Source organism: Bubalus bubalis, chromosome 6 (genome assembly GCF_019923935.1).
Source record: "Bubalus bubalis isolate 160015118507 breed Murrah chromosome 6, NDDB_SH_1, whole genome shotgun sequence".
In the NCBI taxonomy this organism is placed as follows: domain Eukaryota; kingdom Metazoa; phylum Chordata; class Mammalia; order Artiodactyla; family Bovidae; genus Bubalus; species Bubalus bubalis.
Genome location: NC_059162.1, coordinates 8,866,937 through 8,894,934, shown reverse-complemented (window position 1 = coordinate 8,894,934; position 27,998 = coordinate 8,866,937). Strand labels below are relative to the sequence as shown.

Here is a 27,998-nt window from a genome sequence, read left to right as displayed (position 1 = left end):
GCACACACACACAGTTTGCGGAAGCTGTGTTAAGTGCTTCCTCCTTCAGCCCATGATCTGAAAGTAGATCATCATGGCGAGTCCAAGGAGACATACAGATGACTGGGCTCTGCAGCCTTTCTCCAATAAGCCACCGAAGAGTCAACCACACATATTCTCTCCCTATCTATGGACCCCGCTCCTCTTCTTGCTCTTGGGTAAGTCCACACTGTGGCCACTGGTATTCCCAGGAAGCTGGTCACATTTTTTGCTGGGGATTCTAGTTATTTAAGGGCTTCCCAGGTGGCACAGTGGTAAAGAATCTGCCTGCCAATGCAGGAGCTGCAGGAGCTGCGGGTTCCATCCCAGGGCTGGGAAGAGCTCCTACAGGAGGAATGGCATCCCACTCCAGCATTCTTGCCTGAAAAATTCTGTGGACAGAGGAACCTGGTGGACTACTGTCCTTGGGGTCACAAAGATTCAGACATGACTGAGCAACTGAGCATGGCACACAGCACTAGTTGTTAAAACCAGGAAACTGTCTCCTTTTGGTAACTTTTCTGCGGGTTCCACCTTACTGTGAGCTGTGTGTGTGTGTGTGTGTGTGAATATACATAGTTACACACCATGAGTAGGTGAATTTCTAGCCCCAGACTCAAATAACCCCAGGTTCAGACTCTATTCCTCTTGCTCTCACATTTTCAGGATAAGAAATGCTGCACAATGAGTTTGTTCCCTATGCAATGTGGGTAAAACTTGCAGAGGGATACCAGAAACTTGTCCTAATAACAAATCACCTACCAGTTTCCAAGGGAGGGATAGGACTGCTGCTGCTGCTGCTGCTGCCGCTGCTGCTGCTGCTAAGTCGCTTCAGTCGTGTCTGACTCTGTGCGACCCCATAGATGGCAGCCCACCAGGCTCCCCCGTCCCTGGGATTCTCCAGGCAAGAACAGTGGAGTGGGTTGCCATTTCCTTCTCCAATGCATGAAAGTGAAAAGTGAAAGTGAAGTCGCTCAGTCGTGCCCGACTCAGCGACCCCATGGACTGCAGCCTCCCAGGCTTCTCCGTCCATGGGATTTTCCAGGCAAGAGTACTGGAGTGGGGTGCCATTGCCTTCTCCGGATAGGACTGCTGGAGCTTCTTTTTATATCCTGCCTTGTTTATCACATGTTTGGAGGCTTCACCAGGGATCTGAAGATGGTCTGGTGGCCCTCAGCTAGTTGGCTTCTATCTAAATATCCTTTCTCCCCAACATTCTACCTCCCCATGAAGGCCCAATTTCTGCTAGTTTCTGGGAACTTTTCTCAGGAGCATGGCCTGAGCCACCTCTCTCCAGTGGGCAGAGCTGACCCAGTACCCAGAAAGGGTCTCAACCACTGACACAGTGGTAGCTACTGTCCCTCTGGAATTCTGCTTCCTCATCAGGGATTTAGGGAGGATAATGCAGGAGCACTAAGGGCCTGACAGCAGTAAGGATGAAGTTAGTGGCCGAGCAGTGAGGAGAACTCTAGAAAACTCTCAGATGCATGTGTAGTGGTAGAGGGACCCTAGACCTCAGGCTGGATTTCAGTCTAACCTCTCTTCACTTTCTATTTCATCTTTGTTCACCATAAGAACACAGGTAGAAGCAAAGCTATTTATATTCACACTCAACTCCTGGGGTGCTTCCTGGTTGTGTTGGATAAACCTGGAATTAGCCACACTCAACAGCATCCAGATGGTCAACACAGTGAATTTACAACAGTTCAGGGCAAAAAGACATCTCCCTCTGTCTGACACCACCAGTTAGGGCGACCTCAAGCCTCACTGTTTTGGTCTAGAAGGCAGTTTTCTTGATGCTTCTGTGTTTCCAAGGAGTGATTTCAGGAACTTAGGAGGCAGTAGGGTGAACAAGTCCAACCCCCTGCCCCCACCTTTAATATAAGGAATATTCAAAATTAAGTCCTTGTTCCATCATTTATCAGGTGTGTGAGCCTCTATTTCTTAAGTGTAGAATGCAAACTATAAAATGTACTATGCAAGACTGTTTTATAGATTAAGGATGTATGTGTAAGTGCTTGGCATACAGCTGGTGGAAGCTGTGTTTGTTATTATAATAATCACTGTTATAAGTACATTATTCAGAAAATATTAAAGGATGGGCAAGTCAAATTCAGTTATCAAAATCTTTAAACCTTCCCTTTAATAATTTGTCAAACAATGTAGTTTAAGATAAGATGGATGATACCTGCAACTCCTCTATGGGACCTATGTAGCACTGCTTGCTGCAATAAGATCTGACCTGTGGGAACCACATCCTGCTCCTCCTCCCACTGACATGTGTGAGTTTTTGTTTACCATTGCTGTGAGGAGAGACAAGGTCAAGACATATTCATATGCTCCCAGCCAAGATCTACCACCTTCTGGGCTCCCAGGATGGGGTAGTCAGTGCTCCCAGCCTCTATACCCCAAGGTATCATCTACCCAGAATCTGGGTTCTGCCACTGATCAACCCTGTAATCTCAGGCAAGTGGCTTAAACTCTCTAAATTTCATCTCTTTATCAGAAAAAAGGGCTGCTTATGAGATTAATTTTGAGAATTCAAATGAATGATTTCTACAAAGTGCCTAATACACACGTAGCAATCATAAGCAGGGTCTTCTGGATGACAAGAGCTCTCTTTTAGGCAACCAAATCACCATAACATCAGCTGAGCTTCTGTCTTCTGAATCTGCCCCAGAGTCTACCTGAACAGATCCCTTCACGTCCAGGGTGTCTAGTCCTGTGTCCTTCCTGGCAGCCTCTCCAGAAGGTCCAAGTGCTCAGCTGATGGGGGTCTGAACAGAAACCACTCCCCTGGCCTGCACCAGGCTCTACTCTGTTTCTGTGTTTTCTGTGACCTTTAAGCTTTAAGAACACACTTCAAATTTTCCCATCCTTCCCAGCTATTCTTTGGCCTCTCTACTCTCTCCAACATTCTCTACATATTTTTCTTTCTTTCTTTTAATATAAATTTATTTATTTTAATTGGAAGCTAATTACTTTACAATATTGTATTGGTTTTGCCATACATCAACATGCATCCGCCACAGGTGTACACACATTCCCCTTCCTGAACCCCGCTTCTACCTCCTTCCCCATACCATCCCTCAGGGTCATCCCAGTGCACCAGCCCCGAGCATCCTGTATCATCTATCAAACCTGGGCTGGTGATTCGTTTCACATATGACATTATACATCTTTCAATGCTATTCTCCCAAATCATCCCACCCTTGCCCTCTCCCACAGAGTTCAAAAGACTATTCTATACATCTGTGTCTCTTTTGCTGTCTCGCATACAGGGTTATTGTTACCATCTTTCTAAATTCCATATATATGCGTTAGTATACTGTATTGGTGTTTTTCTTTCTGGCTTACTTCACTCTGTATAACAGGCTCCAGTTTCATCCACCTCATTAGAACTGATTCAAATATATTCTTTTTAATGGCTGAGTAATACTCCATTGTGTATATGTACCACAGCTTTCTTATCCATTCGTCTGCTGATGATTCGTTTAGGCTGCTTCCATGTCCTGGCTATTAGAATTGTGTTGCGATGAACATTGGGGTACACGTTTCTCTTTCAATTCTGGTTTCCTTGGTGTGTATGCCAGCAGTGGGATTGCTAGGTCATATGGCAGTTCTATTTCCAGTTTTTTAAGGAATCTCCAGTGGTCATGTATGGATGCGAGAGTTGGACTGTGAAGAAAGCTGAACGCGAAGAATTGATGCTTTTGAACTGTGGTGTTGGAGAAGACTCTTGAGAGTCCCTTGGACTGTAAGGAGATCCAACCAGTCCATTCTAAAGGAGATCAGCCCTGGGTGTTCTTTGGAAGGAATGATGCTAAAGCTGAAACTCCAGTACTTTGGCCACCTCATGCAAAGGGTTGAATCATTGGAAAAGACTCTGATGCTGAGAGGGATTGGGGGCAGGAGGAAAAGGGGATGACAGAGGATGAGATGGCTGGATGACATCACCGACTCGATGGACGTGAGTTTGTGTGAACTCCGGGAGATAGTGATGGACAGGGAGGCCTAGCATGCTGCGGTTAATGGGGTCGCAAAGAGTCGGACACGACTGAGCGACTGAACTGAACTGAACTGAACTGAAGGAATCTCCACACTGTTCTCCATAGTGGCTGTACTAGTTTGCATTCCCACCGTGTAAGAGGGTTCCCTTATCTCTACACCCTCTCCAGCATTTATTGCTTGTAGACTTTTGGATCGCAGCCATTCTGACTGGCGTGAAATGGTACCTCATTGTGGTTTTGATTTGCATCTCTCTGATAATGAGTGATGTTGAGCATCTTTTCATGTGTTTGTTAGCCATCTGTGTGTCTTCTTTGGAGAAATGTCTGTTTAGGCCTTTGGCCCATTTTTTGATTGGGTCATTTATTTTTCCGGAATTGAGCTGCAGGAGTTGCTTGTATATTTTTGAGATTAATTCTTTGCCAGTTGCTTCATTTGCTATTATTTTCTCCCATTCTGAAGGCTGTCTTTTCACCTTGCTTATTGTTTCCTTTGTTGTGCAGAAGCTTTTAAGTTTAATTAGGTCCCATTTGTTTATTTTTGCTTTTATTTCCAATATTCTGGGAGGTGGGTCATAGAGGATCCTGCTGTGATGTATGTCGGAGAGTGTTTTGCCTATGTTCTCCTCTAAGAGTTTTATAGTTTCTGGTCTTATGTTTAGATCTTTAATCCCTTTTGAGTTTATTTTTGTGTATGGTGTTAGAAAGTGTTCTGGTTTCATTCTTTTACAAGTGGTTGACCAGTTTTCCCAGCACCACTTGTTAAAGAGATTGTCTTTTCTCCATTGTATATTCTTGCCTCCTTTGTCAAAGATAAGGTGTCCATAGGTGCGTGGATTTATCTCTGGGCTTTCCATTTTGTTCCATTGATCTATATTTCTGTCTTTGTGCCAGTACCATACTGTCTTGATGACTGTGGCTTTGTAGTAGAGCCTGAAGTCATGCAGGTTGATGCCTCCAGTTCCATTCTTCTTTCTCAAGATTGCTTTGGCTATTCGAGGATTTTTATAGTTCCATACAAATTGTGAAATTATTTGTTCTAGTCTGTGAAAAATACCATTGTAGCTTGATAGGGATTGCATTAAATCTATAGATTGCTTTGGGTAGCATATTCAATTTCACTATTATTGATTCTTCCAATCCATGAAAATGGTATATTTCTCCATCTATTAGTGTCCTCTTTGATTTCTTTCTATATATAGGTCTTTTGTTTCTTTAGGTAGATGTATTCCTAAGTGTTTTATTCTTTTTGTTGCAATGGTGAATGGAATTGTTTCCTTAATTTCTCTTTCTATTTTCTCATTGTTAGTGTATAGGACTGCAAGGGATTTCTGTGTGTTGATTTTATATCCTGCAATTTTACTAGATTCATTGATTAGCTCTAGTAATTTTATGGTGTAGTCTTTAGGGTTTTCTATGTAGAGGATCATGTCATCTGAAAACAGTGAGAAATTTACTTCTTCTTTTCCAATGTGGATTCCTTTTATTTCTTTTTCTGCTCTGATTGCTATGGCCAAAACTTCCAAAACTATGTTGAATAGTAGTGGTGAGAGTGGGCACCCTTGTCTTGTTCCTGACTTTAGGGGAAATGCTTTCCATTTTTCACCATTGAGGATAATGTTTGCTGTGGGTTTGTCATATATAGCTTTTATTACGTTGAGGTCTCCCTGGAGTCAGGAGTTCTCTGGTGTTCTCAGGATTTGGACTTAAGCCTCCTGCTTGTGGTTTTCAGTCTTATTTTTACAGTAGCCTCAAGACTTCTCCATCTATACAGCACCATTGATAAAACATCTAGGTTAAAGATGAAAAGTTTCTCCACAGTGAGGGACACCCAGAGAGGTTCACAGAGTTACATGGAGAAGAGAAGAGGGAGGAGGAGATAGAGGTGACCAGGATGAGATGAGGTGGAATCAAAAGAGGATAGAGCAAGCTATCCAGTAATCACTTCCTTATGTGAGCTCCACAGTCTGGACCGCTCAGAGATGTTCACGAAGTTACACAGAGAAGAGAAGAGGGAGGAAGGAGACAGAGGTGGCCAGGAGGATAAAGGGGGGAGTCAAAAGAAGAGAGACAGATCCAGTTAGTAAGCAGTTCCCTAAGTGTTCTCCACAGCCCAGAACACACAAAGAGATTCACAGAGTTGGATAGAGATGAGAAGGGGGAGGGAGGAGATAGAGGTGACCTGGTGGAGAAAAAGGAGAGTCCAAAGGGGGAGAGAGCAGTCAAGCCAGTAATCTCACTCCCAAGTAAAAATGGGTACTGAAGATTGGGTTCTTAAAGGTACAAAATTGATAACAAATACCAAAAAGCAAAGATTAAAAATCTAGCGTAGAAGTTGGATTTTCAAAAATACAATATTAAATTTTAAAAAGTCACAAAAATTATAAAAAATATATATATATATGAAGTTTGCTTTAAAAAAAATAGAGTCTCTCTTTTTTTTTTTTGCAAAGTAATAGTAGGTTATAAAAATGAAAATTAAAGGAATAATAGAGGACTTAAAATTTTTTTTTAATTAAAGAATGATAGTAAAAATATATCTAGGACTTTGGTGTTGTTGTGGGCAGTGTGGGGTCAGTTTATTTTTGGATAGTTTCTCGATCTGGCTTATATTTCTCAGGATCTATAGGCCCCTTCCTATGTAGTCAGTACTAACTACAGGGTTTTAATCTATTGCCTCCGTCACTTCCAAGGAGGTTCCCTCTGTTTTAGCTTCTTCTGTTTGCTGGTCTCTTCAGTGTCTAATTTCCACCCTGACACAAGGGGGCGGTGGTGGACACTTTTCTTAGGCTCACTTGTTCAGTCTTGCTGTGGGGAGGGAGGGACGCTGCAAACAAATAACACTGGTGTGTGCTTGCAGTGTCTCAGCCACACTAGGTTTGCCACCTCTCACGGCTTAGGCTTAGGCTCTAGGTTGCTCTGCTGGGAACTGTCTAAGGCCGGCCCTGGGCTGCATGCACCTCCCAGGTCTAAACCGCTCAGGTTCAGGCACTCGGGTACTCCTCCAGGCGCAGACTCGGTTGGGCCTGCATTTTGTGCCCTTCCCAGCTCCGAGAAGCTCAGATGACCAGGTGTTTGGCGAGCGTGGTTGCTGCGATTTATCACCTTCCCCATCCCTGCTGCTTGGTTTTCTGGGTGTACATCCGGCGCACCTTCTCAGGCGGATGTTGACTTCCAGAATCCCAAGAAGTCTTTGTTAACAATGAAGCATGCTTGCAGTTTGGTAGATAATGCCTCTCTGGGGCCGTGATTGCCCCCTTCTGGCTCTGGCTGCCTGTCACAGAAGGGGGATGGTCTGCAGCCAGCTAGCTGTGTTCAGTCCTTAGTTCTGTGAGCGGGCCTGGCGGTGTCTTAGGTTAGGGCTTTTCACGTGGTAGCTATCCCACAGTCTGATTTGCTAGCCCAAGTTAGTTCTCTCAGATTGCCCTCAGAGCATTCAGGCCCGGTCCTTATTCTAAGCAATGCAGCCCGCTCCTCCCTGCCCAGCCCCCGCGTGCTAGTGGCGGATGCAGGCATCTGTGCTGCTTCTCTGCTGGGGGAGTTACCATTGGGCACGTAATCTGTGGCTTTTAATTATTTATTTATTTTTCCTCCCGGTTATGTTGCCCTCTGTGGTTCCAGGGCTCACCACAGGCTTGGCAGTGAGAGTGTTTCCTGGTATTTGGAAAAGTTTCTCTTTTTTAAGACTCCCTTCCTGGGATGGAGCTCGGTCCCTACCTCTTTTGTCTCTCTTTTTATCTTTTATATTTTTTCCTACCTCCTTACGAAGACAATGGGCTGCTTTTCTGGGTGCCTGATGTCCTCTGCCAGCATTCAGAAGTTGTTTTGTGGAATTTACTCAGCGTTCAAATGTTCTTTTCATGAATTTGTTGGGGAGAAAGTGGTCTCCCCATCCTATTGCTCTGCCATCTAAGGACCGCCCCTCTCTACATATTTTTCGACCCAAAATTCCTGTTGGGAGTAGTCTGAGTCCTGAACCCATCTGATTTAGTCTAGGGTTTACAGAGCACTCTTGAGAGCCTTAGAAACCTGGAATCTGGGAATCCAAGCTGGAGTCACTCAGCAGAACACGCAAGGCCTCTTCAAGGAAATAAGCTGCTGTAGCCAAATGTCAGGCCTCTGGAAGCCTTGGAAATAATGGTTATCAGATCTGAGTCTTTCCTGAGAAGAGGAAATCAGGTGCTTAATCAATGCTACCTACTATTCCCAACCCCAAGTCTTTTTTCTAAGGATAGACCAGATTTTCCTGGCCATGCCAAAGTTAAGTAGAGATTCCCTGGACATTGAGGAAAAGGTAACGTGATAATAGAGGTGAAAGATGCTTTTTTTGTTCCCAATATTTTATTATGAAAACTCTCAAACATACAGAAGACTGGAAAGAATTTTGCAGTGAACACTCAGATATCTCCCATCTCAGTTCTCCCATTGGGGTTTTACTTTTCTTGCTATATCACACACCTATTCATTTATCCACCAGTTTAGTCATCCATCAATATATCTTGGGTTTTTTTAAAGGTGCTGCTTTTTTACTTCATTAGTCCTTTATGATTTATAGCAACCTGATTTTATTTCATCTCTAACACATTTCTGGAGGAAGATGGTACAGGTGGGACATTTCTAGCTTATAGATGAGTAAACTGATTCTCAGGGAAATTCAGAAATTCATCCAAAGTCACTATTCTCATTTCTTTGTGGAATAGAAGCCTATAAAGTCTTTTGTACTGATTATTGTAGCTACATTCATGAGAGAGAACATCAGGTGAATGAATGAATAACTTTGCTAAGCAATGGACCTAGAGGGAGGGTGGCCAAAATATCATCTCATTTCTCAACATCTAGCATTTATTATCAACATGTGTTTTTATAATGAATGAATGACTGCATGCATGCATGCATGAATAAACAAACGAATGAATGCTGGCTAGAGGATCCCAGCTGCTTCTCCAAATCCCTCTTTTGTCTCTGCAGGGCAAGGAGCCTCTGAAAAAGACTCAGCCTCAACAGTGGTGAAAGCCATTGTAGGCGGTTCAGTGATTCTCTCCCTGAACATTTCAGTGGATGCAGAAATTGAGCGCATCACCTGGAGTGGTCCCAAAGACACTTTGGTTTTAGCATTCCCAAGTGGAGCAATTTTGTTTTTAGACAAAAGCTACGAAGGGCGAATAAACATTCCAAAAAACAACTCTTTGTCTATTAACAAGCTGACTCTGAAAGATGCTGGTTCATACAAAGCCCGGATAAACCAAAAGGGATCTGAAGACATCATTGAGAGATTCATCGTATATATCTATGGTGAGTTCTAAAGAGCATGTGTGAGCTTTGACCTTTTATTTTTAAAAGCAGTCTTTTTTCCTCTCCAGGAATTTATCTAATATGAAGAGAGCAATGATATTGGCCATTTTCACCCAATTTCATAAATACAGATGTCAAGAGTGAAAAACAACCAAAATATGGTTAAGAGCCATTTGGATTTTTCTCTCTGTTAATATCCTTTATCCATCTGTATTAGCTTGTTAGAGTTGCCATAACGAAATATCATAGACTGGGTCATTTAAACAACTGAAATTTGTTTTATCACAATTCTGGAGGGTTGAAGCCCGAGATCAAGGTGTGAGCGAGCTTGATTTCTTCAGAGCCTCACTCCTTGGCTTGCAGATGGCCACCATTTTGGCGTGTCCTCACATGGTGTTCCTCTGTCTGCACTGTCTGTGTCTTAGTCGCCTCTTTTTACAAGGATACCAATCATACTGGATTAAGGCCCACATTACAACCCCACTTTAACTTAATTATCTCTTTAAAGGCTCTGTCTCCAAATACAGCCACATTCTGAGGCACTAGGGATTATGACTTCAACATAGGAATTTTTATTCAGCCCACTGAATAAAAATAAAAATAGCACTGTGGTCTCTGGTCCCCCAAAACTCTTGTCTTTGTCACAAAATACATTCACCTCATCTCAACAGCCCCCAAAGTCTTTACTCATTCCATCATCAAATTCAAAATCTTATCTAGATATCATCTAAATCATATGTAAGTGAGATTTGAGGCAAAATTCCTCTCCAGTTATGGACCTGTGAAACCAGACAAGTTACCTGCTTTCATGTTGGCACAGAGACACGATAGACATTTACATTCCAAAAGGGAGAAATTGGAAAGAAGAAAGGGATCACAGGTCCCAAGCAAGTCTAACCCTATTAAGGCAAATTCCATTAGATTTTTAAAAAATTTTTATTGGGGTATAGTTGATTTACAATGTAGTGTTAGTTTCAGATGTACAGCATAGTAAATCTGTTATACATGTATGTATATCCACTCTTTCTTAGATCCTTTTCCCATATAGGCCATTACAGAATATTGAGTAGAGTCCCTGTGCTATACACAGGGAACTATACAGTAGTTCCCTGTGCTATATGGTAGGTCCCTATTCGTTAATCTATTTTATATGTAGTACTGTGTATATGTCAATACCAATCTCCTAATTTATCCTTCACCCTCTCTAGTAACCAGAAGTTTATTTTTTACATCTGTAACTCTATTTCTGTTTTACAGATAATTTCATTTTTAAGATTCCATGTATAAGCAATATCATATGCTGTCTTTCTCTGTTTGACTTATTTCACTCAATATGACAATCTGTAGGCCCATTCATGTTGCTATAAATGGAATTCGTTCTTTCTTTTTTTTTTTATGACTGAGTACTACATCTTTTTAAGGTTCAAGAACCACTCCCACCAACACTCCCCGGGCCTACATCCTTTAGGCCCATGATGCCAGTGGCAGACCCATTAACCTCTGAACTTCCCATGGGGTCATTCTCCCTTTTCCTGAAGGATAAGGGATGATATCAGCTGGATATCTCTACTGGCTCATTCTTGAAAATCCCCCAAATCTGATAGCCTTCCTTCATTTAGTGCCATCTGTGTCTGTTTAGTCCAAGCTGGCAGAATTTCTACTTGGATAGTTAACTGGATCCATGAATTACACCATTGTCTATCCATACTCTCAGTGTTTTCTCCAGACACAAATTCTCATTTTTTTGCAATATAGATAGGCTGAGACTTTTCCAAATCTTCAAATTCTGGTTTCTTCTTGCTTAACAATTCCTTCCTCAATTTATCTTTCCTTTCTGACATTTTACTATGAGCAAACGGAGAAAACAGGCTTCCGGGGTAGCTCAGTTGGTAAAGAATACACCTGCAATGCAGGAGACCTGGGTTCAATCCCTAGGTTGGGAAGATCCCCTGGAAGAGGGCATGGCAACCCACTCCAGTATTCTTGCCTGAAGAATTCCACAAACAGAGGAGCCTGGCAGCCTATGGCCCACGGTGTCGCAAAGAATTGGGCTCAACTGAGCGACTAAGCACAGCACAAAAGGAGAAAACAAGTAGTGCCCTCAGCGCTTTGCTTGGAGATCTCTTTAACTGAACAATAAGTTCACCATTTAAATGTTCAAAAGTAGAACACAATTTGTCTAAGTTCTTTGCTGCTTTATAGTAAGTATCACTTTTCGTCCAATAACATGTTCTTCATTTTCAACTAATACCTTACCAGGAATACCGTTAATGTTTATATTTCTACCATTGTTATGTTGATGATAATATATGTCTATCTCTGAGATAATAGAGGCTTTCTCTACAGCTGTCTTCTTTCCTTTTAAGCTCTTACCAGAATCACCTAACCCTAACATCCCTATTTTTATTAACAGTCTCTTGAAGACAGTCTAGGCTTTTTCTCACATGAGTCTTAAAACTCTTCCAGCTTCTATCCATTAACCAATCCCAAAGTCACCTCAACATTTTTGGGAATTTGTCACAATAGCACCCCAGGTCTGGTGCAAAAGTCTGTATTGGTTTGCTAGGGTTGTCATAACAAAACAGCACAGACCGAGTGACTTAAACAAGAAAGATTTATTTTTTTCACAAGTCAGAAGGTTAAGATGTCAGCAGGTTTGGTTTCTTCTGAGGCCTCTTTCCTTGGCTTGCATACAGCCACCTTCTTTCCCTATGTCCTCAGATGGTTGTCTCTGGCTGTATTGTCTTTATCTCAGTCTCCTTTTTAGTTTTTTTAATTTTAATTAATTAATTTATTTAATTGGAGGCAAATTACTTTACAATATTGTAGTGGTTTTTGCCAAACATCTACATGAATCAGCCACAGGCCCACATGTGTTCCCCAACCAGAACCCCCCTCCCACCTCCATCCCCATCCCATCCCTCTGGGTCATCCCAGTGCACCAGCCCTGAGCACCGTCTCATGCATTGAACCTGGACCAGTGGTCCACTTCACATATGATAATATACACGTTTCAACGCTACCCTCTCAAATCATCCCACCCTCACCTTCTCCCACAGAGTCCAAAAGACTGTTCTTTACATCTGTGTCTCTTTTGCTGTCTCACATATAGGGTCATCATTACCATCTTTCTAAATTCCATATATACGCATTAGTATACTGTATTGGTGTTTTTCTTTCTGACTTACTTCACTCTGTATAATAGGCTCCAGTTTCATCCACCTCATTTGAACTGATTCAAATGCATTCTTTTTAATGGCTGAGTAATATTCCATTGTGTATATATACCACAGCTTTCTTATCCATTCTTCTGCTGATGGACATCTAGGTTGCTTCCATGTCCTGGCTATTGTAAACAGTCCTGTGATGAACATTGGGGTACACAGGTCTCTTTCAATTCTGGTTTCCTTGGTGTGTGTGCCCAGCAGTGGGATTTCTGGGTCATATGGCAGTTCTATTTCCAGTTTTTTAAGGAATCGCCACATTGTTCTCCATAGTGGCTGTACTAGTTTGTATTCCCACCAACAGTGTAAGAGGGTTCCTTTTTCTCTGCATCCTCTCCAGCATTTATTGTTTTGTAGACTTTTTGATAGCAGCCATTCTGACTGGCATGAGATGGTACTTCATTGTGGTTTAGATTTGCATATCTCTGATAATGAGTGATGTTGAGCATCTTTTCATGTGTTTGTTAGCCATTTGTATGTCTTCTTTGGAGAAATGTCTGTTTAGTTCTTTGGCCCATTTCTGTATGTCTTCTTTGGAGAAATGTCTGTTTAGTTCTTTGGCCCATTTTTTGATTGGATCATTTTTTTTCTTGAATTGAGCTGCAGGAGCTGCTTGTATATTTTTGAGATTAATTCTTTGTCAGTTACTTTGTTTGCTATTATTTTCTCCCATTCTGAAGGCTGTCTTTAAACCTTGCTTATAGTTTCCTTCGTTCTGCAAAAGCTTTTAAGTTTAATTAGGTCCCATTTGTTTATTTTTGCTTTGATTTCCATTCTGGGAGGTGGGTCATAGAAGATCCTGCTGTGATTTATGTCAGAGAATGTTTTGCCTATGTTTTACTCTAGGAGTTTTATAGTTTCTGGTCTTACAGTTAGATCTTTAATCCATTTTGAGTTTATTTTTGTGTATGGTGTTAGAAAGTGTTCTAGTTTCATTCTTTTACAAGCGGTTGACCAGTTTTCCCAGCACCACTTGTTAAAGAGTTTGTCTTTTCCCCATTGTATATTCTTGCCTCCTTTGTCAAAGATAAGGTGTCCATAGGTGCATGCATTTATCTCTGGGCTTTCTATTTTGTTCCATTGTCTATAATTCTGTCTTTGTGCCAGTACCATACTCTCTTGATGACTGTGGCTTTTTAGTAGAGCCCTAAGTCAAACAGGTTGATTCCTCCAGTTCCATTCTTCTTTCTCAAGATTGCTTTGGTTATTCAAGGTTTTTTGTATTTCCATACAAATTGTGAAATTATTTGTTCTAGTTTTCTGAAAAATACGATTGGTAGCTTGATAAGGATTGCATTAAATCTATAGATTGCTTTGGGTAGTATACTCATTTTCACTATATTTATTCTTCTAATCCATGAACATGGTATATTTCTCCATCTATTTGTGTCCTCTTTGATATCTTTCATCAGTGTTTTATAGTTTTCTATATATAGGTCTTTAGTTTCTTTAGGTAGGTATATTGCTAAATATTTTATTCTTTTTGTTGCAATGGTGAATGGAATTGTTTCCTTTATTTCTCTATTTTCTCATTGTTAGTGTATAGGAAGGCAAGGGATTTCTGTGTGTTAATTTTATATCCTGCAACTTTTTTTTTAAGGACATCAGTTATGTTGGACTAGGGACCATCCTAATGACCTGATTTTAAATTAATTATCTTTGTTTCCAAATACAGTCCTATATTCAATCACAGTCCGAGGTACTGGGGGTTAAGACTTCAACATATGCATTTGGAGGGGGGAGAAAATTAAGCCTATGGCTTAATTTTTATATCATATCATTTGACCTTTTTTACTGATTTGTAGGGAGCTCTGTGTATATTAAGGAAATGGAATTCTATGCAGTTAAGAGAAACAGAAAGAACCAACTTAATATATACTAATATACAACAATTTCCAAAACATTAAAATTTTTTAAAGCTGCAGGACTATATGTATAATATGCTATCATACATGTGTCTATAACTAGAATATCTCTGAAAAGATCAACAAGAAATTCATAACATTAATTCCCTCCAGGAACAATAATTCCTAAGGAGAAAAATTAGTTGGCTAGGGGCAAGAGAGCTTGTTTCTTTGTGTGTGTGTATGTATACCTTTTGTATCTTTGCAATTTCAATTTTATATATTGGCTATTCCAAAAAAAAAAGAAAGTGAACTTACACACACACACACGTACACACACTGTGAACAGAGGAGGTGGCACAAAAGGGAAAGAGAGGACCAGGAAGAAAGTCCGAAACCAAAATGGGTTCCAAATTTAGACCAAAAGCAAGGGCAACTCAAATGATAGACGCAGAGCTTCCAACTCCCTAGAGTCTGAGGCTAGCTCAATTCATTCATTTATTAATATTTACCAGATTCATGAGTGCCTTTCATGGGTCAGGCAGGTGCTGGATGTTCAGGTATGGATTCTGGCTCTGTCTTTGAGGAATTCACAGACTGGTGGGGGAGATAGAGTATTCAGACTATTGTTATGTTGAGTCACAGTGATAACACCTGTAGAGGGTACTAGGTAAGCACAGAGGAAAGGCACTCAACCTTTGTGGGAAACTAAGTAAAAAAGAAAGAAAAACTTCCCACAGGAACAGACAATGCTGGCCTCTCCCTTCTGCCCTCTGCTGCTCTACCATCCCCATCTTTTTTCCTTAGCCCTTTCCTGCTGGGGAAGCAGTCAGAGTATTTTCATTGCCATTGTCCTTGCAGAACAGCTTCAGGAGCCCCAAGTCACCATACAATCTGTGAACGTGTCTGAGAACGCCTCCTGTACCATCACCCTGGTATGCTCTGTGGAGGAGGCAGGGGGAGATATTCAGTACAAATGGACTTCGAGGGATCCTCATGCTTCTGAATCCTGGGGGCACCCTACTCTCACCATCTACTGGTCGCCCTGTGACGCAGACCTACCATATACCTGCACAGCCAAGAACCCGGTCAGCCAGAGCAGCTCCCACCCTGTCCATGTCTCGCAGTTCTGTACAGGTAACTGGCTCCACTAAGGCCCAGAAATAGTCTAAGCAGCTATAGAGTCTAAACCCCAGGATTCTGTCAGGACACAGATGAAGTAGCAAGGTAAGAGAACAGACTTGCAGATTACTTTTTCTCTACCCTCAAGAGGCTAAGAGAGACTGACAGGGGACTTAGGCACTCCCAGGGCACTGTGAAACCCTAAGAGTCTGCAGAGAGAGGGAAAGAAGGTATGGATGCAGAAATCTAGATTGCTCTTTGCTGGGTTAGGGGTGTCTCCTAGGGTGTCCTCAAAAGGGCAGAGAGGCAGGAGAGGCCTGGGTATGCACTAGGCAGAGCCAGGTGCTTACTTGTGCATGACAAGTGGCCATGTGAAAGCAGCAGGGATGCCTCATCAGAAAAGGGGGGAAGGGATCCTGGGCAGGAGGGTCTCTGGGACTTAAGTCCCTTCAGGCAGGCTGAGGGTCAAAGGGTCAGGACCAGTGGCTGAAATTGCAATATCTCATCTCTAACTACAGATCTAGGAGCCTCCCAAGGAGGACCAATGGGGAAGACGGTTCTGGGGGTCCTGGGGGAGTCCATCACCCTGTCCCTGGCACTCCTGGACAGTCAGCACATAGACAATGTTGTCTGGATGCTTAACACATCTATTATCAGCAAAGAGTGGAGAGAAGAAGCAACAGCCAATCAGCTCATGGAGTTCAAGGATCCAGATCAGAACACAGTGTGGGTCTCGAGCCAAGACTACTCTCTAAAGATTGTCCAACTGAAGATGGAGCACGCTGGCCTCTACCAAGCTTACATGTGCTCAAATGCCAGAGTTGCCAGTGTGAAGCACATCAATCTACGCATTTACCGTGAGTTTCTGAGTTGAACACCCATCATTAGATTCCTTTCCTGAAAGATTTCTCTCTTTGCTTCCTATCCTACCTCCCTCCTCCTACAAAATGCCTCAGACCACTAGGACGACTACTCAGTTCACACCAGTCAGTTCACAGGAGGACAATACAACCAGCAGATAGGCAAAATCTCCCTGCTCAGAGCCCTCTTCTTCTAGGCTTCCAGTTAACCCTCAACCAAGCAACTTTCAGTAGTTGCCCTGTCCTGCATTGATGGTAGGACCAGGAACTCCCCAACCTGTATTTTTATAGAACATTGCAATTTTGTATAAAGGCAAAGCTGGCTGGGATAAAATCATAGAAGACTGTGGAGAAAGTCTTTAATATCCTGTGAGCTCCAAGAGCTTGGAAGGGTACTCACCTTCCCTAAGTGTGAGGGACAGAACTCATAGTCTCCCTCCTCCACCTTGGGCTTCACTGGAGCTTGGCTGGACAGTTTGTATAATTTGTATTTGCCAGCTCCTTCACCTGTACCATTCAGACATGGTCAACCTATTTCATGCGTGGGCGGCTTGGTGTCTCAGTACTTGGGAAAGGAGTCACAATCCAGGATCCTGTTAAAATATGTAAGTCAGCTAGTTCACATCTATTGTTGCCTACTGTGACTCAAATATCAAAGAACCAGGAAGAAAACCAAGTAAAAGGAATAAGAAACTGGGAACAAAGGGTGCCAGCCATATGTTGCTTTTAAAATTGCTAGTATTTATTAAGTACTTACTCTGTGACAGTGCTCTGCTCTCCTTTCTGTATTCCTCATCTTGTGTAAGTAAACAAATTCAATGATGGGACCTCAGAATGTAAGCCTTGGACGGTCTCAGGGCAGGTGGAAGCATTGTGCTTATCTGCGCTGATTGGTTTGCTTGTTCTTTGCAGTATACCATATAGAATGATGCGGTATGTTTTTTCACCTTTCATTAACTCCTCTATTTCACATATCTGAGCATCAAGTGATAAGCTGAGATTTCATAGCAACCAAAGGAAAGGCCAGGTGAACCTTCCCAGCCCTAAGGCAGTGTCAACACATAACTTCATGAATATATTTTGAATGGTCCCTGCCCGTAGGCGGGCCTGACTCCACATCTGGTCTGCCTTTCTCCTCACACAGAGAGGCTGAAGAAGCCAAATGTCACAAGAAGCCTCAGGCTCACAAAGGACGGCATCTGCAAGGTCAGCCTGACATGCTCAGTGGAGGACAGTGGACACAATGTGACATATGGATGGACCCCTCTGCTTAAAGGAGCTGTCATTTCCCAAGGGGGCGCTCACCTCAGCATCTCCTGGAGAAGTGGAGAAAAACACCCCAACTTCACCTGCACAGCCAGCAACCCTGTCAGCAACAGCTCCCAGCAGTTTCTTTCTAGGGACCTCTGTCCAGGTTGCTCCCTATCTTTGTTCAGCCAGACCTCAGACAGGTCCTTGGACCCAGGAGTTTTCCTTCCGAGTGGTTCTTTATGAAGTGCAGCAAGCGAAGTGAGAGTCTTTAAAGCAGCACAAGCCAATAGAAATATAACAAAAATCACATAGTGAGTGAAGTGAAGTCACTCAGTCGTGTCTGACTCCTAACGACCCCATGGACTGCAGCCCACCAGGCTCCTCCATCCATGGGATTTTCCAGGCAAGAGTACTGGAGTGGGGTGCCATTGCCTTCTCCATATAAAAGTCACATAGGTAATTTAAATTTTTAAGTCATATGGAAAAGGCAAAAGCAAAGGTAAAATTAATTTTAATCACATATTTTATTTTACCCAACATATCCAAAATATCATCCTTCAACATGTAATCAATACAAAGAATTATTCATGACATAATTTGCATCTCAGTTTGTATGAAGCCTTTGAAATCCAGGATGTACTTTACCCTTATGGCACATCTCAATGAAGATCCTAATTTCTCATGGGAAGTACTTGATCTGTATTCAGATTTCATAAAATTTGCCATTGAAAAAATATATTTATATCCAACTTGTTCCAAATATACTTAACACTTTTTCAATTAGGAATTGAGTAACTGTTTTAAATTTAAATTTTAATTAATTTAAATTAAATAGTTTAATTCCTCAGTCATACTAACCAAGATCACACAGAAAAAGCAGAATTGAGATTCAACATTCTGTGCTCTGCTCTTCCCTAGGGAGAAGTAGAGGGGGGAAAAAAAGGAAATTTACCCAGGGTGTGAAAATGCTGAGTCAGGCTGTGACTGGCAAATGGGTTTAGAGCTCTGATCAATAGTAATCTGGACTCACTACCTAGAACTCTTCTTATGCTGTTTTTAGAGAAGGGCAGTGGTGTGACAGATAAGGGTGTTTTAGAGTCTGGCAGCCCACATTCAAGTCCCAGCTCAGGTTCTCTGTGATGCTGGGCAAGATAAACCTCTCCATCAGGGGTGGTGCCTGCCTTACTGCTATAATTTCTTGCTTAGAGGATGACTGCTCAATACATAGTTGTAGAATGAATGAATGAAAAGGAATATTTTCTGCAATAGTGTGGGATTTTAAGAGGCAGGTAGGATGGCCATTCTGTTCTGTCCACAGTTTGCCCTAACTCTCTCGTTATTACTTATACTAATACCCCCCATTTCCTCTTCACAGGACCTGAGAGAAGCACAGAGTTTTGGATCGGGCTCTCCCTAGTGGTTCTCTTCATCCCTCTGGGCTTTGGGATCTCTGGCTGGCACTTTTGGAAGCAACAAAGACGATGTGAGTCTGAGATCAGTGACATCTGCCAGCACTAGGCCATCTCCTTGGGCCCTTTGGAGACGTCCTTGTCCTCTTTTAATCCCCTTCTCTCTCAAGACCTCCTTTCTTCTCAGAGTGATCGGGGGGGGGGGAGGTGTCAGTGGGGGCTCTTTAGTCGCAAATAATTGAAACCCAACTCAAACTAGCTTAGACAAAAAAGGGTGAGGAGAAGTACAAGGGGAGTGAGTTGTTATCTGAGGGCTTATATGGTCAGTCTTTGGGGAAGGAAGGGAAGAGCTGGCCTAGAGACAAACATCACCAGAGACTCAAAAGTCACTAGAGTGCTCCATCTTTCATCCCTATTTTTCCCTTTGAGCCAGCTTAGCTCTCTTTCTTCAGCCAACTGAAGGGCAGGGTGGGTAAAATGTACCAAAACAGAGCAGCTAGTAGCTCCAGACTCACATGTACTAGTAGTTCAGACACCAGGAGGGGGAGAAAGATGTTTCCCCACCAACTCAAATTTGAAGAACCTTAGAAACCTGATTGGCTCCACTGAAGTCATGTGACAATTGCTTGGACTCATCACTGTGGGCAATAAGATGAACTTTTGTGATTGGCAGCTCTTCCTGGGATATTGAAGGGAGATGGAGTAGTTTCCAGGAAGAATAGATTGGTTAGAACACAGGGTCCCTGGAAGAATTACTGTGAGTCAGCAAACCAAACTGATAAGTGGCTACCACAGAGGGATTATAGCTCTCCCTTCCAGAGAGATGGCAGGAGGTGCAGAGCAGTCTCCTCAGCTGAAAATGACCCTAGACTCTGGCCATCCCTTCCTGTGGGCTTGTACTCACATCAGGGTTCACCTTCCTCCCAAAAGCCTTTTCCCTGTCTACATCTTCAGAAATCTCTCTCCCTCTCCTCTGACTCTCACAAAATCAGAGACCCTCTCCTCTCACAGCCCTGTTGACACTCCTTCTCTAACTTGGTTTCCCAGGTTCAGCCCGAGCTTTCAGTTCCAGTCAAGCCGAGACCTCAGTTGACACACCAGGTAATGTGTCACCAATGACACAGGCTATGCGGCCTCAGGCCACATGGAAGCTCCAGAGCATGGCTACTTAGAGCGTGATCTGCATGTGTGACCAGCAACATGAGTATCCCCAGGAGCTCGTTAGAAATGCAAATCTTGGGCACCACCCCATAACACTGAACATGAATCTGTATTTTAACAAGATCTATAGGTGAATCACAAAACTGTTAAAGTTTGAGAAGCAACATGCTAAAGGAAGGTGATTTGGGGAACAAAAGACACAAGGAGGCTGGACTCCTGAAAGATGGTAAACAGAGCTAGGGAAAGTTGTCTGTCCTCTGGCATCTCTAGGATTCCTCAGGCATTGGCTGCCATTACTGCAGTGTGCCCCATGCTGAGGATGAAGTCGCTGGCTCCACTCCAAGAATGGAGAAACAAAGACCAGATGCAATAGTAAATCTGTGACAGAAGCAAAATTAACACTTCATTGAAATTAAAATTCATAAGACTTTCTAGTTACCTATTACCCAAGAGTATTACTGAGGCAGTGGTTTTCTGATTTTTGAAAAAGCTAAGGAATGCTTTCTTCAGACAAAATATTATGCAACACCCCAAAAGTACAATGCATGTAAAAGTGGAGCTGTTCTGCTGAGCTTTGGGATGGAGAGCTGAGATGCCTGCACCCTACTCTCCCACTCTGGAATCTCAGTGTTCTAAATTGCCACCTTGAACTCTGGAGCTCTGGAGTTCTAAGGAATCCCCAAACCCTGACCACTCAGTCAAACCCTTCTTTTAAAAAAATGCTGTGTCACCTCTCAAGGAGGGGATGCCCCGAGGGGATAGAATAAGAGGAGGGCCTGTTGGGGGGAGCCAGGGGTTCAGTGTCTAACATTGTAGTCTTTTCTGATAGGAAAGTGTAACCAAGTAAAAAGGGGCAAGAAATGGAAATAAATCTGGACTTTGGAGATTCCCACCAGCTTCCTCCTTAGAGCTGGCAGGACAGACCCTGGTCTCCGCTAGCCTGAAGTCTCCTTCCTTGGCATCCTGGGCACAAGAGGAAGAGTGAAAAAGTACTAGGGACACCACTGTCATCCGTGGCCCTCCTGCCTCCCCCAGCACCTCTCCTCAGTGCCCAAGTCCTGCTTCTTTCATGTCTCCATTATCTCTTCAGCTTCCTTTTCTCTAAAGACTCTGCCACTGCCTGAGTTCATGCTATCACTAATTTGTTGTTTTATTGAATAGGTTCTTTTTTTTTTTAATTGAAAAGTCAAATATTCACATGGTATAAATTAAAAATAATCCCCTCCTCCACAGAGTCCAAAAGATTGTTCTAAACATCAGTGTCTCTTTTGCTGTCTCCATATATGAAATGAGTCGCCAGTCCAGGTTCTATGCACGATACTGGATGCTTGGGGCTGGTGCACTGGGACGACCTAGAGGGATGGTACAGGGAAGGAGGAGGGAGGAGGGAGGAGGGTTCAGGATGGGGAACACGTGTATACCTGTGGCGGATTCATGTTGCTATATGGCAAAATCAATACAATATTGAAGTTAAAAAATAAAATTAAAAAAAATTAAAAATAAAAATAATCCCCTCCTTCTAAATCCCAATGCCCAGGTATTTCCCTGAAAAGACCCCTGTTGATAAGATATATGTATGTTTACATCCTTTGAGAGCATTTTCATGCATTTACAAGCTGTATATTTTTCCTTTGATCACATATGTGAGAGTAATCCATCACATTTTTCTGAGTCTGCTTTTTTAACTTAATTGTAGATTAAGACTGACTCTCATTTATTCCATTCTACAGATATACCTTAACAAGTCTTTATTAACAGACATTCCCATTCCTTGTAACTTCTTCTCTAAAATATAATAGTTTCCTAACTAGCCATTCCCTCTTCAGATTTTCTCCTTTTTAGCCCTTCTGATCCCACTTTGCAAAGCCCAATTATGACTGTTCTATAACCATCAATGGCTCCTTGTGGTCTTTGTCTGTTATTCAAAAGACAAGGTAACTTAGTGGTCATGTGTGTAAATTCTTTAATATTTATTTATGTATTTATTTTTGGCTGCATTAGGTCTTAGTTGCAGACACTGGATCTTCGTCGTGGCACACAGGCTTCTCTCTAGCTGTGGCACAGGCTCCAGAGCCTGTGGGCTCTGCGGTTGGTGGTATGCAGGCTCTCTAGTTGCGGAGCATGGGTTCAGGAGTTGTGGTGCGCAGGCTTAGTTGCCCTGTGGCCTGTGGGATCTTAGTTTCCCAACCAGGGATCCAACCTGCATCCCCCAGTTGGAAGACAGATTCTTAACCACTGGACCACCAGGGAATTCCCAGGTGTATAAGACCTGAGGTCAGATAATGCTGTGTTTCAATCTTAGCTCTCCTTTTTAGTGATCTTGGGCATTTCAGTCTCTAAACCTTAGTTTCCTTACTTTGCAAAATGAGGGCATCAACCTCTCAGCGTTGCTGTGAGGACTGCAAGGGACAGCAGGGAGTCCACAGTATGCACTCACTAGGAGATAACTCTGTGTGTCAGGGTAGGGAGGCTCAGACATGTCTGACTCTTTGTGACCCCATGGACACAGGAGCCGGGGCTTCCTCTGTCCATGGGATTCTTCAGGCAAGAATACTGGAGTGGCTTGCCATTTCCTTCTCCAGGGGATCTTCCTGACCCAGGGATCGAACCTGCATGTCTTGTGTCTCCTGCACTGGCAGACACGTTCTTTACCACTAGCACTACCTGGCTTCCCAGGTAGATAAGTACTATTATCACTCATTATTGGGCCAGGTCACCTTTCGTCTACTTTTTTCCTACGTAAAACTCACAGGGGCAGTATTGAGTAGCAGGTAAGAACATCAGGGACCAGACTACCTGCATTCAAATCCTGGCCCTCCCACTTAAACTTGCAAATATTCAACCTTAATGTACTCCGTTTCTTAACCTGTGAAACATAAATAAGGACAGTTATTATCTATGCTTAATGGGGTTTTATGCAGGTTGAATGAATTTATTCATGAAAAGCATTGTTTTTAGAACAGTGCCTGACACACAGTTGGCACCTAAAAAGCATAAGCCGTTATTATTCTACATGTAGATCAAATGGATTGATTGATATGCCCTAAAGGCAGTAGAGGTCCACCCAGTTGTTTAAAGCAGCCACCCATTCTGATTGTCCTATGCCCAAACCAGGTGGTTGCTAAATATTTTAAATATCATCCTTTCCCAAAAGAGAGGATGCCTCAAGTTTCATATCTGCCTTTAATTATGCTGTTCTCTCCGCCAAGAATCCACTTTCACTCATTGAAGTCCCAGTGTGAAGGCCCACCTGAATTCCATCCTTTCATAAGCTCTTCTCTGCTCCTGAACTGGAGACTATGTCCACTCACACGCTTTCCTCCTAGTTTTCCTATGACACTGTCAGAGCTGGCCTGACATAATTTGATTTATGTATGTATCTGACTCCCAGCTAGAGAGTGTACTCCTTCAACACCAGGTCTAATTCACCTTTATGTTTCCCCAGAATACCTAGTTTACTTTATTCAACAAGGTCAGTTTTGCTCACTGAAAGATGCTAAGTCCATCACATGTCACACTCGATGAATGCTTATCAAATGAATGAATAAGTGAGTGCTTGAAAGAAAGGCGGAAGGGGGAGGGGAATGGAGCCCCATGAGGGAAGACAGGAAAACACCTTCCTTCTCCTCCAGTTCTCTAGGCCTCATCTGGGGTAGGAGTCAGAGCAGCTTGAATCCTTACACAAAGCAAGAGAGAGGGGGGTGCTGGTACATCCTTTACCAACCCTGAACAATGTGTTCCAGAGCCCACTGCTGGCCACACACTATACTCCATGCTTTCCCAAGGGTATGAGAAGCTGGACACTTTCCCTAAGACTACCAGGCACGCCTCCGACAGCAGCTCTGACAGCAATGGAACGACTGAGGAGGATGAGGAGAGGACAGGGATGCACCAGCCCGTCAATGGAAGAGACCAGGTGTGTGACTCAGTCACTCGGGAGGACGCCGGACTTTACTCGGACTCTGAGGGCCAACCAGAGTACGATCTCGTCACTCCAGATAACGTGGCACCAGCATTTGTGGTTGAAGGGGAAACGGTGTACACACAAGTGTTCCTTAACTTGCAGGTGAGCTCTTTTCATCAGTACACCTTCCCTTGCCCTTCCCTTTGAGGACCATCCAATATCCTAGAAGGCTAATCCCTCCAAACTGGGGGACAGGCACAGTGATGCGTGGGTAGAGAATTGTGATTCTATCCATGTTTACCAACCTCAGGAATCCTCCCTCAGCTCCCTCCCTCAGGGAACCCATCCCTCAGCTCCCAATCTTCTGCCATAAATAAGGGAGGTGCTGGGAAAACAGAGGTGCTGTCTCCACTGCACTAGGGCAGTGCCACCCTCTGTGTGAAATCAGAACCTGTAGAGGTGTTCCTTCACCTCAAGGGCTGAGGGCGAATCTCTGGAAAACTCTTTTTGGGTGATTATAGACAGTCTGGTGTTGATCTGTTACAGGGAAAGACTCCAGTTCCTCAGAAGAAAGAGAATTCAGCCACAGTCTACTGCTCTATACAGAAACCTCAGAAGGTGAGAACAATTTTCTCTGCATCCTGAGGTCCATAAAGTGAGAGCCAGACCATTTTAACTGAAAGCAGAGGAACTTAAGCTCCACCCACTGTGCACCCCCTGACACACGCCTTGGTCCATAGAGATATTGAAACAATTATTCCTGATTTACATCTGTGCAGCCAAAAGCTGAACATTTCTAATTAATTTAATAATATCTTATATTGCTTGGTCTTAACACTGACGAGAAGGAGAGTCTGTAAACACAAACACTAAATGGTCCATATATGTTTCTAAATCTCTCTCTCATCCATCAAAATGGAAACTTTCCAAAACAACTGGAATATAACCAACAGTATAATGTCAAGATTTTTTGGAAAATGTGCTATTAATTACAGCACATTGGTCTCATTATAGTATTAAAAGATCCCTTAAACATAGAAATGGAGAAGGAAATGGCAACCCACTCCAGCATTCTTGTCTGGAGAATCCCATGGACGGAGGAGCCTGGTGGGCTACTGTCCTTGGGGTCGCAGAGTCAGACACGACTGAGTGACTGAGCACTAACCATAGAAATTCCTGTTAATAATAAGTTCATATAAACTTTTATAGTTTATAAAACATTGACAAACATAGTCTCATCTGATCCTTATAATACCTCTGTAAGTGTGCTATCATGCAAATTTTATAGCCAGAGAAGCTGAGATTGAAGAAACTAAGTTTGCCTAAGTACACAGAGCTAGTGGTTAGGAAACCAGAGTTTTTAATTAATCCTGAAAACTCTTAAACAATTAACTCTGATCTGAATCTGGCTGTCTGCTCCACTTTCATTTTCCTGAAAATATTGGGCCCATTCACAGTTTAGCTTTCAAGTCTCCCCCAGAATTCCCTCCCTGTAAAATGTTCAAATAAGATTTTTTTTTAGCTCTCAAAGTTTTTCAGTTATGCTCCTTCTCTATAGTTGATGAATCAAACAGTAGATATTTATTGAATACCTTTTGTTTGCCCAGAACTGGGCTGAGTGCTCTGGGGATTCAGATATGTTTAAGGCACTAACCTTGACTTTTAAGACTTGTTATATTATCTATCTTTGATCTAGGAGAGTTGGAGTGATTTAGTAACTTGGATGGGGAGAGAAAATACTCTTCATGACTACATATTATGTATGCAGTTTCCAAGGGTTTTTCATACATTGGAAATGGTAGATAGGAACGACTTCAGAGGTAGACAGGAACGACTTCATGGAAAAAATAGTTTGGACTAGACCTTAAAAGACTGATAGAATCTGCTTGGTAAACACTTGTGCAACTATATAGTTTGATTCAATCATCTTCTGCCTCATGTCCTGATTTCTAGAGCATGGCCTAATGCTTAACCAGCTAAGAACTTTATCTTTGGCCTTGAAGCCAAATCTGTATTATTCACTACATTCCCAAAGCTGCTTAGGACTGGCCTTTCGTGTTTCAGTCAATTCTAGTCAATCTCAAAGTCATGGACGTCAGTCCCTGCTCCGAGTTTCAGACAGGTCATGAGACCTCCTTTGTCTGATCAGTCCTGAATGACTTCTACACCACTCTAGGAACTTAAGATCCCTAAAACCACCCTCACCCACAATATAAGAGAAAAATCAATGCATTTCCTGAGCCAACCTCCAGATAGAATTTATTCTTTACCTTCAGAATTTTAAGGAATCCTAGTTCTGGGTTTCCTAAAGCCACTATTTCCCACTTGATCAGGAAATCCTCACGTCTTCTTTAGTTATTATTTTCTGACACTTGTATCTGCACGATATCTCAAAGAAGGTTGTGCTATTCCCAAGCTATTGCTGGTACCTAACCTCCTCTCTGGGCTTCCCAGGTGGCTCAGTGATAAAGAATTCACCTATAATGCAGGAGACTCAGGTATGATCCCTTGATTGGGACGATTCCCCGGAGGAGAAAATGGCAACCCACTCCAATATTCTTGCCTGGAAAATCCCATGAACAGAGGAGCCAGGCGGGCTACAGCCCATGGGGTGGCAAAAGAATGGACACGACTTAGCGACTAAAGAACAATAGACCTTCCTTCTGCATCAGCTTATGTCTCATCTGCTCTTTTGAGCCTTTCCTGAACACTCACAAACAGGGGATTCCCAGAACCCTTGGAACATGAAGGTCTGATGGTTTGGACTATTACTATGGAACTCAGCCTCTAAAACTTGAATTATCTTTATATAAATGTTTCTCTCGCTAGGGTGAAGACTGGGGTCCCAAATTGTAGCTTCTTGAGAGCAAGGCCTTTTATTGTCATTTATGAACCCCCTCAACTTGTTGCACAAAACTGTCCTAAATCTCCCTTCCAAAGAGCCTGGCACATGATGCTTACCATTAGGAGATTTTCCATAAATGCTTATCATCAGCTTGAATGATTGCTCCATCCCTAGGCCAATCCATATGACCTTACTTCACAGGATGGATCAATCATAGCCTGGCCTCACCTTCCTCTCTCCTGCCAGCACAAGGCTGAGAAAACTGGTACCTTCTAGGCTTTATTAACCATATCCTTGTGTGTCTTTTGCCTCACAGGTTGTGCCACCATCGCAACAGAATGACCTTAAGTCTCCTGAAATACCTACCTATGAAAATGTCCCCTGAAAAGAAAAGCAGCTACCTCCCTCGGTGAGGTTGGATAGGCTGCTAGACCTAATAAGGCCCAGGCCCCTGAAGACAGAAGAACTTCAGAATTTCCTTCATTGTCTCAGATATGCCTGGATTTGGGCCTTCTCTTTTTCTCACACCTCATGACTTCCCAAATCCATTAACCGATCAGACAGACTCTGGCCTCTGTTTGTCTCCTTCTATGCTCATACTGTACAACCTCTCAGCTCAGATGCATGCCTGAAGATTCTGCCAAGGCTTGTCATGTCGTCGAAGGGGACCAGGATCTTCACATGGTCCTATAAACAGCTGCTAAAATAAATCCAACAGATAGTCTCACTTATGAACACATAGATCTAGGTGAAATCATGACCACTGTAGTATTTTTCAAATAAAAGACTAGAAATAACCTAAGTGTGCATTTAGTAGGAATCTGATTAAACGCATGAAAGTGTACCCATGCAATGGCAAAGCCTGCCACTTTTTTAAAGAAGGAAAGTAGAGATTAATATGCGCTAATATAGAAGGAGCTCTAAGATACGTCATTTGATGGACAGAACAAAGTCCTGGTGTATCATATGTCACCAGTTGAATAAAAAAGAAATAGATAGCTGTATGTTTACAAAAAGAAAAATTTTGAAAGGAAATACAAAAAAATTATCAGTGGCTGCCT

The 27,998-nt window shown here is 42.7% G+C and overlaps 1 protein-coding gene across 4 annotated transcripts; it reads left to right on the top strand.

Moving 5' to 3' along the window:
* Window positions 1–27,734, top strand: LY9 (lymphocyte antigen 9). 4 transcript variants are annotated; one of them, XM_006060297.3, is made up of 10 exons: window positions 1–197; window positions 8,994–9,317; window positions 15,247–15,522; window positions 16,026–16,364; window positions 17,512–17,781; window positions 18,994–19,101; window positions 20,075–20,128; window positions 23,974–24,254; window positions 24,639–24,710; window positions 27,254–27,734. In XM_006060297.3, exons 1-10 carry the CDS (start codon window positions 74–76, stop codon window positions 27,320–27,322), a joined length of 1,917 nt encoding a protein of 638 aa, XP_006060359.2. In that variant the 5' UTR covers window positions 1–73; the 3' UTR covers window positions 27,323–27,734. The 4 variants fall into 4 exon arrangements, with proteins under 4 accessions (XP_006060359.2, XP_006060357.2, XP_006060362.2 ...); XM_006060295.3 differs by having other exon boundaries at window positions 23,932–24,254; XM_006060300.3 differs by lacking the exon at window positions 17,512–17,781 and having other exon boundaries at window positions 23,932–24,254.
* Window positions 27,735–27,998: the final 264 nt, after the last annotated feature.

Coding starts and splice junctions, on each gene's coding strand:
- LY9 (XM_006060295.3), top strand. CDS start 74: ATGGCGAGTCCAAGGAGACATACAGATGACTGGGCTCTGCAGCCTTTC. Junction 198..8,993: donor GCTCCTCTTCTTGCTCTTGG/GTAAGTCCACAC, acceptor TTGTCTCTGCAG/GGCAAGGAGCCTCTGAAAAA. Junction 15,523..16,025: donor TGTCTCGCAGTTCTGTACAG/GTAACTGGCTCC, acceptor CTCTAACTACAG/ATCTAGGAGCCTCCCAAGGA.